Here is an 18,028-nt window from a genome sequence, read left to right as displayed (position 1 = left end):
TAGTGTAACTGTGGTATTTGTAGTAACTTGCATAATACTGATTTGTATTGCTTACTAATAACACAAAATACAATTATTTAACAAGAATGCATTAAATTGCATATAATTGATCAAAAGATACAGTAGACATTTACAACATTGCAAAAGATTTCTATTTCAAATAAATGTTGTTCTTTTGAACTTTCAATTAATGAAAGCATTGTGAAAAAAGTCTTTTTTCCACAAAAAATATTTAGCAGCGCAACTGTTTTCAACATTTATAATAATAATAAGTAATGTTATTTGAGCACCAAATGAGTATATTAGAATGATTTCCAAAGGATAATTTGACACATATAATATTTCAAATTCACAATATTAATGTTTTCTTTTAATTACCATGGTATTCCATATACATAAGTACTACATTTTAGGTAAACAAGTTACCACAGTGAGTGTTACTATATAAAACTACTGTAAATTTTCATGAGTCAGTTTCCAGACGAGAGCCATTTTGTGGCAGCCAGGGCAGCAGAGGTGTCTGTGGACTCATGTTTATGTTACTGTGATTTGTAGTGAAAGTATTTTACCTTCATGTCATTCATAGTAATACACTGTAAAAGAGGGTTCACCATCACAGAGCAGCTGTACAGCATCTGTGCAGCACCATCCATTGCTATCATATCCTCCTCTGACACAATTCTGCTGTGAGAAAGACGGCCATGATTCAGCACTTCAAGAGGGGCTCTCTCATTACGGGATGCTCTTTCGCACTGGGATTGAAATGTATTCCTCTCTGAGGACTGTTACATCTCTCTTGATTTGTAGCGTATCCTATTTCATTCCATGAAGAGTCCAAAAGCCCACACAGCATTGTTTCTGCTTTTCTCATGTTTTTGCTAAACTGACTTTTTAAGGACTGTAGGAGTGCTTTGATTGGCAAAATGACATGAATTTCAGCCTGTTCCTCACAGAAAGATATCATATGTATGGCTTTAGAAGACTTGGAAAATGGTACTTTTATGATACTTTTATAGTCATTTTAAAGCTTAACACTGACAGCTCATATTCTCGTTCATTATAAAGAAAGGAGTGAGCAGGATTGTCTTAAATTCACAGTTTGTGTTCTATGGAAGAAAGAAAGTCTGAATTTACAATTGACAGATTTCTTTTCTTTTTAGGTGGACTAATCTTGGAGCCCTATGACTAAATGGATTAAATAGATTGTTTCTATCTGTCTAGCCGGACTGTTTCATGATAAATTACTCTCCAAGTTATATATCTCACATACAGTACCAGGACTAACAAGGACTATTTTAGTCATGTAGAGTTTAATAATGGGTGGCCTGGCTCTTACAGATGAGTGCCTCTGCTCCGCACTCATTAATACAATCACGTGAAGCCCTTTCACATGCTTTGTCTGACAGCATGGCCTGTGTACCACACTGAAGACATGGGAAAGTAGTTAGCCTCACCCCCTCGATCAAACGCTTGTGAAAATCACCAGTTAGTTTCATGTGTGTAATCTTATTTTTAAATTTCAAGACTATTTGGGGTGATATTCTTCTTTTTAAGCTGTGTTTGTTTCATTTAAATTCCTTCTTCTCTAGATATGATATATATTTAGCTTAAAATAGCAAGCAACCTCTCTTTCTTGATGGCATGCGTCTATCTTTCTGTTTGTCAGTTGGGAGGCACTCATTGACCCCCAGCGGTTTAGGGACGGCCTTCTTCTCTCCCTCCCTCTTTCACTCTTTTCCCATACGTTAGCAGTGAACAAAAGCCGCTCTCAGCTTTGTTCCAGCTTTTCATAGCACACTTTCACTCTTTCACACCAAAATCTCAACTTTCTTTCTCCTATGACAAACAGGCTGTAACAAACACACACTGTCAAGTGACATTATTCATCAATTTAGCATTAATTTGCAGTTCATGTCACTTTGTTTGTTGTTTACAAACCAAGAAGATATTTCTATCTTATGAATAATTGTAGAACAGACAAAGAAGACCAATAGACTTCCAACACAAAGTTTTAATAATAATCCAAATAACTGGCATCAGGCTGAGCAACACACACTAAACACAAATGTTACCGGACACTGAATGAAGAAAAGGTACGACTTAAATAGGAACTCAAACAAGGCTATTAATGAAACACAGCTGATACAAACAAACTCATAATGACAGAAACCATGACAACCAAGGAGTGGCGGGACCAAAGGGAGACAGAATCTTAGTGAATGCAAACTAAAAGTCCATGATTACTAAACAAACTGAACATAATGGTGACAGTAGACAATTAAATTTAGCCAGAAGGAGGCAAAGAACACTAAATCAGAGTGCTAATTGTAATGGTCGAAAATCCCATTGCTCCAAGTGTTTCAGCTAATATGTTGAGTCAATATGGAAATGGAGCACATAAAGAACAGTGATTAACTACTGACCACACAATGACCCACAGCTGTGATTGCCTCATCTGTCATGTCATTATTCTCAAGGTAATTATCTTGGGGGAGAAAAATATCTTCATCCCAAAAGGCTTCAATGATCCCCATGAAGACAGAATCATTCTGTGCCATCAATGTGATGTTATCTAGCCAGATGTCTTCGAGAGGGATATCACAATTGTCATTCTTATAGCATACTGGAAATTGAAAGACAATTTCCAGCCAATACGAACAATTAGTTGTTTTTTTATTTTTTTTTATTTTGTGTTGTAGGCACTCATAATCATATCTCACAACTGAATCAGTGTTCATCTACCTTAGATGACTTATTTATTTATTTTGCTTGTAATTACCTGACATATTTAGCCAGTAATTGTCTTTTATAGGGAGCTATTAGGATGAAAACAGTTAATGCTTGTTTGAAAGCAGGTCGACACACTCATTATAACGGGGGTTCGTCTAAAAATGCCTTGTGGCTCATCTCTGTTACTCACTCTCAGGGAGCCTGTCTCTGTCTATGCATTGTTCGTGGAAGAATCGGTGATGAATGGGTTTTAGGAGAACAACGCCGTGGCCCTATTAACATGTGGCGTTTTGTTTTCTTCTGCGATTCGTCACCCCCCCGCACAAACACAGACAGCCTCACAAAATGAATCCTTAACACTCGCCGGAAGAAAATCAATAGAGTGATTTAGCAGCTGCTGTAAGGATCCAAGGACAATGGGTGAGCGTTTAGCCTCCTGATAGCGTTATGGGTAAGGCAGGCCAATACCGTGTGGTGGCAAACCCGGACATTGATTAGGGGTATGTGACTTGACGTTCTTCCTCAAGCCTTTATTTCCACCCAATCCATAATCATCATAGCTACTGTTTGTGTGTTCTACAACAGAGATGATACTTCATTGATCGAGTTATGTGATTCAGAAAGTGTGCAAATAGATTTATGAACTTGATGGGCAAACAGCTATACAAGTAGTTTAAGGAAGCCAAAGTATTTATGTAGTAACACCACATTTTGGAGTCGGTAAGATTTTTACATTTTTTGGAAAGAAGTTTCTTACTCTCACCAAGGCTGCATTTCTGTAATAAAAATACGGTAAAAACAGTAATATTGCTAAATATTATTACAACGTTTTCTGTTACTGATTCCAAAGTTACGGCAGATGTCTATTTCACTTATATCCCTTAATGCATACAGCCGTACAATCTCCTTAGACAAACATTTACTGTAAAATTGGGCCCTTCCAGTGTGACATGATCCTGTGCAGAAAGCAAGGTCCATGAAGGAACTGTTCACTGAGTCTGAACCATTGAACACAGTTGGGATAAAATGCAAACTACGCCCCATCATGCCTGACCTTACTGATGCTCTTGTGCTTGCTTTACCATAAAAAAAATTTTATGATCACTTCAGTGTTTGTGTTGACCATGCATATAAATCTATTCTATCCTTAATCCTACAGTTCTGCAGATGAGAAGTTTCGCTGGAACAACCAAGGTAACTGAACTGTTTTCTTGCTAAAATGAGAATTTTCTTGCTCTTCAGCCCATCGTTTTGAAATCCATGATTTGAAACCTTACAAGAAGGTGAATGTTGTATGAAGAGCACCTTCTGAAATGCGTTTTGACAGTTGTCATAATCTAGCTGCCCACGTGGTAAACCGTGAATGTCAGAGTGAAACATGTTGACTTTTGACTGTATCGATTGTGCTACAGCAAAACGTTAGCCAAAGATGACAACCTCTGCCTTCCAGAACATAAAACACAGAGGAGAGGCTGAGATTGAAGAGCAGGAGAAGTGCAGCACATAAATGATTCATGAGCTTGCGGTCACGCCACACTCTTTAAAATACTGGGTTCTTGATGAAGAATCAAAACAAAACCAGATTAAGCATCTCATTTTCATGCAGGCTAGTTCAAATAGAAAAGGATTTAGTAGATTCCTCAGTGGTTCCTCAGTTTTGTACTGTAAATTTGTATGGTTTTAGTTCATGCCAGTTTTGGCCTTCAAAATAGGACTACCATAACTACATTATAAAAATTTGTGAAAAGGTTGTGATACAATTTTATTCAGAATAATTTAAGGCCAATTCACACCGAACCGACAGATGCCGACCAATGGCAACAGACACTTTGTCGGATCAGTGTGTTACCCCTGTCGGCATCTGTTGGCATTGGACGCCGCTTGTTTTCATGTTCAATCAGCGTTTGTCGTGTCGTGGAATGTCTGAGAAGTGACATACTGTAATCTGGTGATTGTGCGCATTGGTCACCGTCTGTCAGTACAGTGTGAATTGGCCTTAATACGTCAGATGGGGTGTTTTTTTTAACATAATACGTATTGTCACAATGCTTCGGATACATATAGGCTACATTTACACTGCAGGTCTTGATGCCCAAATCCGATTTTCTGACTATATCCGATTTTTTTGACGACCCGCTTACATCATCTTTTAAAAGTGACCCATCTCCGATTTTTGCATTTACACTATACACTGCTGAAACTACCAAATGTAGACAAGGAAAGGAAGTAAAACAGCACGAAATGCAATGGATGCAGATGCGAATAAAATTATCCAGTGTTTTGCTTTCCACAATATTTTGAAAAGTCATCAAAAAAGTCAGCAAAACATAGGTCTCGTACGGCGGAGAAAAAAGAGGAGAGCCCTTGTTGGCACTGTTGCCACAAGCGCTTAAAACCGTGCCTCCCCATATCTCGTGAAATGTGTTCAAACACGGATTTATTTCTGTAACAACCCTGCATTTTTGCCTGCACTGTCTCTTCGCCCCAAACACTCAAAAGACATGAAACCTCCGCATTGCTCCACTGTGTGTATCCTTAGTCCTCCATCGCGCCTATAAAAAGTAATGTGATCTCAGTTGGTGGTGTCCACCTGAGTGGACGTCACTTTTTTAATGACGTACGACTCGCATTTACTGGGGAATATCTGATTTGTCTGCTTACATGGCACACGCAAATAGAATGTTTTTTTTTCAGCATTTTATTTCAGCTTACCCTAACTGCAATCAACATTGTAAAACATTTTGTCCTTGCTAGGTAACTACCAGAATATTGAAAAAGATTTTTTGCCTTAGGTAATTCTATTAGTTGTATCAAACGCCTGCTAGATGAAGTTACATCTTATGTCTTTGTTCACAGACGGACAGAAGGATATAGAGGAGGAGCTCACCACAGGTCTGGAACTTGTAGATTCCTGCATTCGATCTCTTCAAGAGTCTGGTATTCTGGATGCACAGGAATTCACTGCAGGCGAAAGTAAGGAGCACTTTTAAATACTGGAAGTTTAACACAATTAAGAAATTACTGAGACTGAACTATGTTAATGACTCCTAAATGTTCTGATGAAGAGTTGTGATCTTAAGCTCAAATGATTGATAATTTACATTCTCTGCGGGTTCTTAGTCAGAAATGCATGTGTAACAGCCCATAATATGAGTTTGCAGGTGTTGCTCTGTAGAGTGTATTGACATGAGCTTGCTCCAGCTTTGTGAAATTCATCAGTTAACCTCCCTATCTCTTATTATGCATGCTAGTAGCTTAATGCATGAATTACGGGTGATTTCTCAACAGAGTTTTTAAGGAAACAAGTATATTCACCCTGCTGAGAATATCAGACTTCATCTGAACTGATTAAATATGATATTTTTCAAAGGCTAATTAAAAGTACCATTTCGGCAACGAGAACATTTCTGAGCCAAAATAAAGATAAAGATGTGTTCTGGTGACTGGCGTGTTTATTGAACCAATCAGATCAGAGGAAATCGAGTGTCAGCGAGAAGCTCATTTGATTGGCTACATGATGAAGGTAGACCCGCCCTCCTCTTCGCGCTTGCAAAACTCAGTTACTGCGTCCCAATTTGCCTACTTATACTACGCCCTAAAAGTATGTACTCTTTTTGTGAAGAAAAAGTACATACTTTTTGAGTGTAGCAAAAGAGTAGGCAAGCTTTGGGACATACTACTTCGTCATCTTTAACGGACAGATCTGTCGTGTGCATCCTGTCACCGTAAACTGCCCTGTCAATCATCTCGTCACAGTTAAAATCCTCCATTCAATCTAATTTCTTACCATTTCGGAGAGAAATGTAGCACGTTCATCTGCCAGTCGTGGGTCTTTCATGCGGAGACTCTATAAATACATTATAATATAAATCTATTCGAATGTACATTTCCAGAAGAAAATGTGAAGTGGTGCTTGCAGTGGCAAAACTCGCCGCTCAGTTGCAAGGGTGTGGCACATGATTGCATACGAGACAACAAACACGTCTGTACAATGTTCTGGTGCTGAGATATGACTTATTCATGTGTTCAGGTGGTTACTAGGGTATTCTATATGGTTGCTATGGTGTGCTTATACAGTTTATGAGATGATATTTAAAGACTAGTTGACAGTCTAAGTCAAAAAAGCCAAACTCCATGTTTCTACTATTTTCTGGAGCTGAAATATGGCTTGGAAATGTAGTTTTATGGTTGCTAGGGTGCCCTAAGTGGTTGCTAGGGCACGGCTATGAAGTTATTATATCACTATTTATTGGTTTCGTGATAGGCCGAGTCAAAAGAGCCCAACCCCAAGTCTCCATGACTTTAAAAATGTAAAAATTTCGTTCTCGCACATGCGCAGTACAGATCGTGTAACCGGTACAGATAGAGTAGCGACATGCATCGATCTGCACTTCGGATTCTGACCGGATATAGTAGACCATCCGGGTATCTTGGAACACTCATTTCAACATACTACGATTTGGGACGTACTAATTCTATTTTCGAATACTATTTAGGACGGATAGTATGCGAATTGGGATGCAGCAAGTGAGTGAGAAAATTGACAAAACTGGAAGCGCAGGTAAAAGAAAGACGCAACTGTACAAATCGGGTTATTTCGGGAACTTTTTTGCCCCATGCACACAAGTCGTCATTCAGACATTTGCAACAGTTTATTTTTTTACACAAAGTTTGATTTTACGCAATTCATCTGTTTTGCAGTTCCTGCCTCTGTTGTTTTCGCTTGCAGATTGCTGTTCACAGGCTTGCAATGCTTTGGTCTGCAATTGTGCGCAAAAACCATGCCAAAAGTGTAAGCGCAGAAAAATTAAAGTCTGAGGAATACAGATCTTTATTTTGCGTTAGCATGAAACTGCAGCTTCAAAATACATGAATTAAACTTACGAATAACAGTTAAAAGCTGCAAATATTTTTTCCTTACACTTGAAGGGCGATTTACACCTTTACAAATCTTCTCTTGCGCATGCAAATTTATTTTACGCTTGCAATCTTATGTACTCTTTCACAAATCTTACCCTGCGCATGCGATTCTTTATGACATCATTTTACCTTCATACTTTTATTCCATGTTCATGTACTTTGAAGCAATCTGTAACAGTTACCTGCTGGAGTGCCCTTGAGTGCCACCAGAGGGCACTCCACATTAGGGTTGTATGATACTGAGAAAATATGCGATATTGTTGTTTAGTATTGCAATAACGATATTTCTTGCTATATAATATTTCCCTAGACTAGAGAAATGCTATTTTTATTAAGATAAAAAAAAAAAATCATTTATATATGTAATGATCATACTAAAATACACTGGTAGGCTAAAAGATATTCTTCTGATCTTTAGTTTTTTTCAGGAGTTACACTTGCAAAACTTTGATTAATGGTTGTCTGTGAGACTCTGTTATTGATACTTTGCATTTCGTTAGCAGTTTTGGTAGATGTGGGCTTACACGTTTTGAAGTCTTCATATAGCTCCCTGAGTTTGCGTTTCCCTGCGAAGTCTTGTTTAGTGTCACACGGCAATTCCAAGCGTTCTCCAAGCATTCTTTCTTTATCTTGGGTTTCGATCTTCTGTCCGGTTTTCTTGGTTTCCTCTGTTTTTGCCTGTGCCCCTTTGACCCTGTTATTGTTTGGACTGATTACCCGGTGTTTATGACCTTTGCCTATTTTTGACTACGATTGTGGATTACCCTTTCAATAAAACTGCATTTGGATCCTCAACCTTCGTGTCTCGGAGCAATTTGTGACAGAAGACTTCGCCACCAATGGATCCAGCAGTACAAATCATTTGTTTGCGGCAATGTAATCGGTCCCTCGAGGACCACATCCAGGACTTCTTAAACATGGCAAATTTCTCTGTCCTTCCTGACTATGCTCTCCTTGTCGTCTTTTGTTACGGACTCAATGATTATTATCAGACTAAGCTTATCCGTGATGGTCCTCGAGGGTCCCTCATTGAATTTTTGGATTATGCCCTGGTTTTGTGTTGTTCCTCTTTCATGGTTGGTGAGGTTGAGGAGGACATGTCCCCTAAAAGTTTTTGGGGGAGGGGCATCACACACCAAGATCAAGTGCCCACGGAGCTTGGCCCACCACGGTCACCAGCATCTCCAGCCATAATGGTCACTAATCCTGTGGTTCCAGTACCTTCCCGTCCTGAGGTTTCTACACCAGAGATTCTTCACGTCATGCCTGCCGAGCCTGAGCTTCTTCACGTCATGCCTGCCGCGGCTAAGTCAGTTCTGGAAAAGACAGCACTCATCATAGTCGCCACGGCGATTTTGAGTGTGTGGGCAGTACCCACATCGGCTCCAGCCCTTGAATCCTTGGCCAAGATGGCCGCCGCCGTTCCAGATTCCTCAGACAAGATTGCTGCCTCCACGCCTGTGTCTTCGGACAAGATGGCCGCCTCTTCCCCTGAACCGTCGGATCCGCCCTGGCTCCCTGAACCGTCGGATCGCTCTGCCTAGGTCTCCAGGCCCTCTTCCGCTCCACGGGCCTGGCCCTCCATCCCGCCACCGGGTCCGCCTCCGCTCCACCTCCCTCCTGGACAATTTTAGGAGCGTCTGGAAGCCGGTCCTTTGAGGGGGGGGGGGGGGGCTATGTAACGTCACCAGCTGGAGTGCCCTTGAGAGCCACCAGAGGGCACTCCACATTAGACTATTGTCATTCTGCGAAGTCTTGTTTAGTGTCACACTGCAATTCCAAGCATTCTCCTGGTATTCTTTATCTTGGTTTTCAATCTTCTGTCCGGTTTTCTTGGTTTCCTCTGTTTGTGCCTGTGCCCCTTTGACCCTGTTATTGTTTGGACTGATTACCCGGTGTTTATGACCTTTGCCTGTTTTCACCTACGATTGTGGATTACCCTTTCAATAAAACTGCATTGGATCCTCAACCTTCGTGTCTCGGAGCAGTTTGTGACACAATCAGTATGCTAGTGTAATTCTAAAGTTAAATATACATTTCAAAGTGCACTATACTTATATTGATCTTAGTTTCTGATCATGGCTCCAATATCTACAGCTGGTTTTAATCTAGTTTTAATTATTACAGATACACGGCACATAACTTTCACTAGCCACTAGGTGTCAATACCTGACTAATCTGATTAATACAACATTCAGTAATGTTTGACATAGCTGTAAGTAAGCAAACTTAAGTACAGGAAACTTCAACCAAAGCATCATAGAACATGAAATATTGAGCAAACTGCTAAATAAATCAGTGCACATGGACCCTTAATGGTTTTTAATGAATCTTACAAGGCAGTATATTTTGTATTTATTTACTTGCTTGTAGTGGTTTCACTCTCTCTAGCTGTGAGTTATAAATAGAACTCAGCTGAAATATTTATCAGCTCTGAACTAAAATGCAGGTCACAGAGTGTGCAGATAAAACCCCACACCCAAAAAGATAAGTGACCAGCCACCTGGACACAGATAGTCAACCACACTACCACTCTGTATGGCAGCAAATGGCATCTTAAGATGTCTGAGACGCTTGAGTTGAGACTGGAGAAGGACCAGAAGTCTGATAATGCATTTATGAAACTTTCAGCTCTTACTGTAAATGTGCCTCTTTTGAATCTGATAGTGGCTAAAGTGGTTATAGTAGTAAACTCCAGCCATTTTCAATAACCGCAGTCAGCCAGTTTCTGATATTACTGGGTCATCTGAAATGACCCAGTTATCATCTTCAATGGTTGTGAAGTCGCTCTGTCACATAGTCTGTTGTGTGTGTTTGTGTGTCCATTTATGGGAAATTTTTTCAAAGACCATAGGCCTTTATTGGTTTTCTTTTAATCTTCATACTTGTGGCCCATTTTTGTTTATGTAAATATCACTAAAATAAGCTGTTGATTTTGATTCATCTTACAGCATGTTGTGGCATGTAGATGTTTTGAAAACAGAGATTAATGCTAAAGTCAGGCCATTTCAACTTGGCATCTCTTTAAAAGATGCAACATCTTTTGGTGCTGTCAGACATCCTCAGAAGAGGAGAAACATGCCCTGACAGTGCAGCAATAAGCTTCAGTTAACACGACACAAAACCACACACCATCATGATCGACTTTGCAGGCTGTCGGAGATTAAATGGCATTTAAATTCATGTCTGTGCACACAGGTGATATGTGCTGCTATGGAGGTGATTACCAAACAGGTACAAACCACAAGGGTACAGAAATTTGGATTGTGCTTTAAAATAGGGCTGAAACCAACAATAATTTTGATGCTGATTTATTAATCAATTATTCCTTCAAAAAAGTTTTTAATAATGTACACTATTTTCAGAAGTTTTGGGGTCATTAAGATTTTTTGTTTTTAAATCAAAGCTGAATTTTCAGCACATTAGCCTTCAGTGTCACATGATCCTTCAGAAATCATTCTAATATGCTGATTTGCTGCTTAAGAAACATTTCTAAGTATTACCAATGCTGAAAACAGCATCTTTTTTCAAGATTCTTTTTTGTAAAATTATTAGTCTTTACCGTCACTTTTGATCAGTTTAATCGATCCATGGAGAAGAAAAGTATTAATTTCTTAAAAAGATAAATCTTACCTCACACTTTTGAACAGTAGTGTATACAGAATATAAAATATAAATATATCAATGTACACTATACTATATATGTAGGATTTTAAGTGAATATGGTAAAAAGCTATATTTAACTTCCAACTACAAGTATTTTATTAAAAAAAATGTATTTGCTTGTGAATGAGACTTTTAGCAAAGTGGAAATACTCATATGCTTATAGCCTCTTTTGAATATAATATAACACGCTTCTCTATTATTTCTCTAACAGTTTTTCTTGTTTCACTTACACTTTCATCTTATTAAATGTCTCAGCCAATCAAACTAAATACATTTATAAAGCAAGTTTCTACAGCTTCTCAAACTACTTCAGTTGGTGAGTTTTTCCCCAACAGTATGATTTTTTTGTTCCAAAGTTAATCATGTTTATAGTGTACAGTTTAAAAATGTATAATGATAATTCTGAATGATGAGTTCAAAGGAACACCTTTCTAAGAGTACCTGTGCCTTATTAATGTGGCTGTGGGTGACATACTGTAAGACTAAACAGGACTGGGAATCACTGCTATTTGGTACAGTGTCAGGCTGTCAGCACAGGAGGGCCGAGCAAAGAGAAGGGACTGCGATTTCTGTTCATGCTGACCCCATTTTCCTGAATGTGTGCTCATTGAGTGTCTTCAAGCAGTGATTAATTATGCATGCCTTTTCTGTCCATCTACTCACTGTGAGGCTTGAAATAATGAGCAGTATAAAAGAAAGTAAAACAGAGAAGAGAAGTACTGTGGATGGAGGCTGGAAGACAATGAAAGGATATGAGATGAAATGGTAAAGCAATTAACCAATTTTACGAAGGTAAAATGAGGTGAGGGGAATTATATGGACCGAGAAGAGAGGGTAACAAGATTTGCATCTCCTGAAGGAAATACCTGAGCTTGCAAGGCTGCAAAAGAAATAACATTTTATGCAAGTTTAGATTTTAAGCTTTGAATCTATATAAATGTAATGCTGATTCATGCCGATTTGACATTGTCATGGCAATCATCATGCATCTTGTTTTCTTTTGGCTGCACACAAGAATCAACAGTCACTGTAAAGGAAGTTAAACATGGTTAAATATATGCAAAGATGACAAAACCAAAGACAATTCAGTATACAAATAAAGAAGACCAACTGCAATTCTTCATCTCTGTTGGATATAAACAATTGTTTGTCAAACTAATAGTATTTCTCTTCCTCCCAAATTCCCCCTTCACAGGACCAGGCATCCTCTCTCAAAGTGCTTTGCAGCTCAATAATCAAGAGGGCACCTTTCCCTATCCAGTCAGTTACCATAGCAACCAGACCCTGGCCCTGGGCGACCTGTCGGCCTCCCAGCCCCCGCGCAGTGGTCAGGTTGGAGGAGCCTTACATAGCTATAATCAGGTGGGGATTGATCTCTTTTTAAAAACTCTGATTTTGACCCTTTTGTCTTAAACTGTTATTTGCCACCTGTTTTTACAAGAAGACCCTCTGGGGGAATTCACTAAGAATTGCGTCTGCTAATAGTGCTGTTTATGTGCATGTGCTGCCTTCATTTATTTAGTGCCTGATCAGTGTTCATTTTCACACCTTTTGTTCAGTCATGACCTTTTGATGAAAACTTCCTTTAAATTTAGTCAAAAAATGTCATTGTCATATTTATTCGTTTTAGTCATTTTTACTCAGTCTAAAATGGCATCTAATTTTAGAAAATTCAAATATTTTATTTATTAAATAATATTTTATTTATAAAAATAACACTGCATTTTTCATTTTTTGTTAAAAGTTGATGCATGTTAAAATTTACAGAGCCCCATGTGTGACGTGTGGAAAAAAATAGATATTGTGGCTAAAAATTAAGAACTCATTCCCACGACTTCTGGTAACGTTTTATTATTAGTTTACTCATTTTATTTCAAACGTGGCCTTGTTGTACAAATTCGTACAATCACAAATTAGTACCACAATTTCTCTAAAATGAGGGAACAAATTAATATGTAGATTGTTTTCCCCCTACATATCATGTGCGGGGCTCTGTAAACTTTTAAATACAACATGAAAGAACATTGTCAGTGTGGTATTATTTCTCTTTATATTTTCGTCAGTAGTATAATTTAATTAAAAATTGTTCATCATGATGCACTTTTTTCATTTTCGTAAACAAACATTTTTGTTAGTAATTTCATTGACAAGATTAACAGTGCAGTGAATTCAGATGAATTCAAAAGAATGACAGTGACTTAATTGAAATACTCATTTGCATTTATACTAGACTGTGAGGTGTTTTTCTTCTGAAATACCACACGCTAAAAAGTGGCGCAAGGATTTAGCAAATTCACCCCTTTTTCCCTTTGAAAATGTCATGTCGGTCACCATCAGTTAGCTCATAGCTCCTAGATGAGTGAAATTCTAGCTCTTTACATGTCACTTACCTCCAGGTGACGTCTAATCGTGTTGCCCAGCTGGCTGCCAGAGAGACAGCCGCCCGGGCCCATTCTCGAGACTCCTTTGCCCAGAGTCATGGCAGTGCATTCCACATGCCTGACGATCCGCCAACAGCCCCTGTAAACTATTCCTGCTCCACTCTACCAGCCCAGCGAGTGAGCTCTCCCTTTTCCATGCAGGCTTTGGGCTCCCCCTCCAAACTGCAGAGGCTGGGCTCAGCCTCCGACATGCCCAGCTACGCCACTCTGGCGCGGGTGTCGTCGCCCAAGCAGTCCCCGAGCCGGCTAGCCAAGTCCTACAGCACCAGCTCTCCCATCAACATGGCGGTGGGAGGAGGGTCGTCCTCTTCACCGCTGCACATGGTCGGACCGGGCAATGGCTCCAGCTCGTCTCCGCTACACCAGCTCAGCGCTGCTGTAGGAAGCTACGCCACTCTGTCCCCCACCAAGAGAATGCTGCACACCACCGATCAGTACAAAATCTCTCATGATCTGTACGCCAACGCCACACTCCAGAGACCTGGCAGTCTGGCAGGTCAGTGCTCTTTGCCAGATACAGCCTTTCCGTTTAGTAGTAGCACTACCAAAAAAACATAAGCACTGGTTATTTTCACTCTTAGCGGGTGTTTGATATCATTAGACATGGTGATAAAAATTTGGCACTATTGTACATTTATAGCATATTTGTGCTTGAGAATCTGCCTTTGTCCATGATGTAGGTTCTAGAGGTTCGTACAGCAGTCAGCACAGTCACCTGGGCTCAGAGCTCAGACCCCTGCAGTCTCCTGAGCACCACATCGACCCCATTTATGAGGACAGAGTCTATCAGAAAGCCCCCCTGAGAAACTTCAACCAAGGCCAGGGTAAGATGGCAGACATCAGGTTCTCTAACAATTTAAAGGCAACAACAAAATATTTTCATCTAGATGGCTCTTGTACAGACTGTGCATTTATGAAATAAGAGGCTTGTTTCAGCTTTATTTTTGTTCAGAATAGAAGTGTTTTCCCAAGTGCCCAATTAATAGCTGTGAGCAACCAGACATCATCAGTATCAGATAGTAACAAGTTTTGCTTTAAAGGTTTTAAAGTAAATGTACTTGCGTTCACATTTAGTTTTATCAGTTGAGCTGAATGTAATATATCATTACAACTATAAACCATAAAAGCACAGACGTTCCTACAATTATATTACACTTTTGCAGGCTAAATGGGATTCTACTAGAAAGTTATACAGATTAAGCATGACATGAAGGTGAGTAATTGTTAGCATTTTAAATTTTGGGTGAACTATACCTTGAACCTTGGCAATCAAACTTGTGCACCATTTTACTTCCATAACCTAATGTATTTCCGGGTCAAACCGAATATGGATTATGCTATGGAATAGGGAATGGATTCAGAATTGATTGGTTGACTCAAGTAAAAGTACCATTACATTCCAAAAAATGTAGTGTGAGTAAAATAAAAAAATTACTTGGCCAAAAAACTAGAGTAAGAGTAAAAAAGTAGCTTATTTAAAAGTACTCATGAGTAGTGAGTACTGAGCTGCGGATTCTACCCCCTTATAATAAACACTGTACACTACAATTATAAAGTTTAGAAAACATTTTACATACTGTAATTTACATTATCTTTTGTTGTTTGTCAGAAAGATTGAAGCTACTGTATCTACCGTCCATCTTTATAAAATGCATCAAAACAACGCGGAAAGACTAGTACAGAGATTACTAGTACCATGTTTGGGGCGGCAGTGGCTCAGTGGTTCATGTGGGTTGTCTACAAACCCGAAGGTTGGTGGTTCAATCCCCGGTTCCACCTGACCAAGTGTTGAGGTGTCCATGAGCAAGACACCTAACCCCAGCTGCTCCCGACGAGCTGGATGGCGCCTTGTATGGCTGACACCGCCGTCGGTGTGTGAATGGGTGAATGTGAGGCAGTATGTAAAGCGCTTTGGTGGCCATTGGGTCTGTGAAAGCGCTATATAAATGCAGTCCATTTACCATTAGGCGATGAAAGCGTTATTCTCATTACACTATCAGCATAAAAAAAAGAAGAAGAAAAAAAGATTTAAAATTAGGTGTAAGGCCACTGAGCCTGAGCGTGATATTGTTGCACATAAAATATCAATGTTCGGAACAGTGCAAAGAATTCAAAAATCTTTAGACTCATACGAGAGTTCAGCATCACACACCATGAGATGGGTTAAATAGAGAGATTAAAAAGACACAATTTCTCTCCAAAATGGTTTTAGTTTTAGTATTTTAATAAAGAAATAAGAATCACTGATATTATCCGTTTACCTCACCTAATACACTGAAAAAGGCTAAGATAGTGAGCAAACAACAGTGTAATTGAATGGCATTAAATATGTTAATGTAAATGCACATTGTTCTAGAAGATGGGCATCATCCTTTACATTTTACACAGCTACATTTACTCAAATAATTGTTATGGTGATAATATAATTTGTAAGCAAAATTCTGCATTAAATAAGGAAGTATTTCCGGGGAAACTTTTTCAAAAGAAACACACACAAACACGCGTCTCTTTGCAGTGAATGGAAAAAAGGGAAAAAAAATTAAGGCGGATTGTATGAAATGGATCAATCAAAAAACGTTGTTTATTAACCAGCTATTGTCACGCACTGACAGAAATGCAGTACACGTTAACGCCATGGGTCATACTGAATCTGGTCCTCCAATGTCAGCACAGAAGGTTTTTTTCCAACTTCAAGGTATTTAGCAGTGATATTGTCAGGCTTTTCTATTTACAGCGCAGTAAGCTAATTGCCTGCACAGAATATGATGGCATTATAAAATAACAATGCAATATGTAACAAAGTTTACAGCTTGGCTTCATGAATTAACTAAGAACATTATAAAAGCTAAGCACACCTTATGCACATCTTTGTTCTTCATTTTCTAGAACTAGAGTTTAAGAACCTTGCTGTATTTATTAATTATTAATTATTTGTATTATTTGTATTAATTTACACAATTATTTGTGTAATTAATTAAGAGAAAATGTACCGCCATCTTCCGATGAAAGTGACTTGAACGCACCTGCAGTCGTAAACACAACTTTCCAACTCGTCAATACGGACTTCCCAGGAGGAATTGAACACACCAAAAGTACCGATACATGACTTAAAATGTAATCAAGTAAAAGTACACAATTTTTAAACTACTCAAAAAAGTACTTAATTACAGTAACGTGAGTGTTTGTAATTCGTTACACACCCCTGCATACCATAGAAGGGAGCTAGAAAAGGACATTTTGAAAAATAAAAAGGAATGGTGACGTCATGTAAAAGATTTACAAGATGTTTTTTATAAAGGTCTAACCAAGATTTTTTGTGAAATTTTCAGATATCAAATTGAAGTATCTTATACAAATTTGTATGCTGTAAGAGTTGCTTGTCATTGTGTTTTAAACTACACAGGTTTTGCCATGATAATAGCCTTTGGTGCTGACATAAATTAATTAAATGGAAAAAAAGAGAGAAAAGATTACTTTTTTATTTATAATATTGTGTATAGATGAATCGTGCGCACCAGGCTTGTGCAAAAAAAGAACAAGTAAATGTCCGTGTTGACTTTAAAGCGGGAATGTTTCCAGCTCGGCTCTGAGCTCCAGTCAGCTGGAAAACTCTGCAGTCAGGAAGAACAGCCCTCAGTGGTGGTTTCTGGGTAGCTATTCAAATCTGAACAAAAGCAGGCCAGAGAGAAAAAAAACTGTTTTGCATTGACACTCAGACAAGCTAATAAAGCACCTACTGAAGAGCTATCATTATGGGTCAGTTTGTTTTTTCGATGGTTTAACATCCTTTCTGTTTTGTTTTGCTCCTTCTGTCCTCCTCCTTTTCTCTTTTGATTGTAATACCTGGTCAACATGTAACGTTTTTCCACCTTTTGCTACACCCAAAGATCCAATGAACCAGTTTTGTGACCAGGTCCTGAACTTTCTGCTCTGTCCCTACTCTCCTGTTGTAGCCCCTTCCTCTCCCGGTGTTGACTCCATACCCTTGCAGCGCACTGGAAGCCAGAACGCCACGGGAACATTCCCCCGTTCTGGCTACGCTACTGGCCCTGGTGCCTCCACTGCCGACTATGCCAACCCCTATCGTACACTACAGTTCTGCCCCTCCACAGACTCACCCTACAGCAAATCGGGGCCTGCTTTGCCCCCGGAAGCTACCCTGGTCAGGTCGCCCTCTGTGGACAGCATCCAGAAGGACCCCAGGTGAGTCCTCCCATTGTTTAATACATCTTGAAAGAACGGCACACGGAGATCTGACCCAGTTAGTGAG

General features: G+C 39.2%; 1 protein-coding gene across 9 annotated transcripts in view; it reads left to right on the top strand.

The window, feature by feature from the left end:
* Nucleotides 1-18,028, top strand: part of ctnnd2b (catenin (cadherin-associated protein), delta 2b) — a 106,416-nt gene that overhangs the window by 41,287 nt on the left and 47,101 nt on the right. For 5 of the 9 annotated variants that reach the window (XM_056267544.1, XM_056267542.1, XM_056267541.1 and 2 more), the window contains 6 exons: nt 3,890-3,924; nt 5,587-5,703; nt 12,513-12,679; nt 13,714-14,254; nt 14,439-14,582; nt 17,646-17,961. In XM_056267544.1, coding sequence (XP_056123519.1) covers nt 3,890-3,924; nt 5,587-5,703; nt 12,513-12,679; nt 13,714-14,254; nt 14,439-14,582; nt 17,646-17,961 — 1,320 coding nt within the window. The remainder of the gene's footprint in view (nt 1-3,889; nt 3,925-5,586; nt 5,704-12,512; nt 12,680-13,713; nt 14,255-14,438; nt 14,583-17,645; nt 17,962-18,028) is intronic. The other 4 variants (XM_056267545.1, XM_056267543.1, XM_056267548.1 and 1 more) reach the window with 3 other exon arrangements.

This window comes from Rhinichthys klamathensis, unplaced genomic scaffold, assembly GCF_029890125.1.
Source record: "Rhinichthys klamathensis goyatoka isolate OS25496 unplaced genomic scaffold, OSU_Roscu_1.1 h1tg000261l_1, whole genome shotgun sequence".
NCBI lineage: Eukaryota > Metazoa > Chordata > Actinopteri > Cypriniformes > Leuciscidae > Rhinichthys > Rhinichthys klamathensis.
The sequence above is the reverse complement of the archived record's forward strand: the minus strand, read 5'-3'. Positions and strand labels throughout refer to the sequence as shown.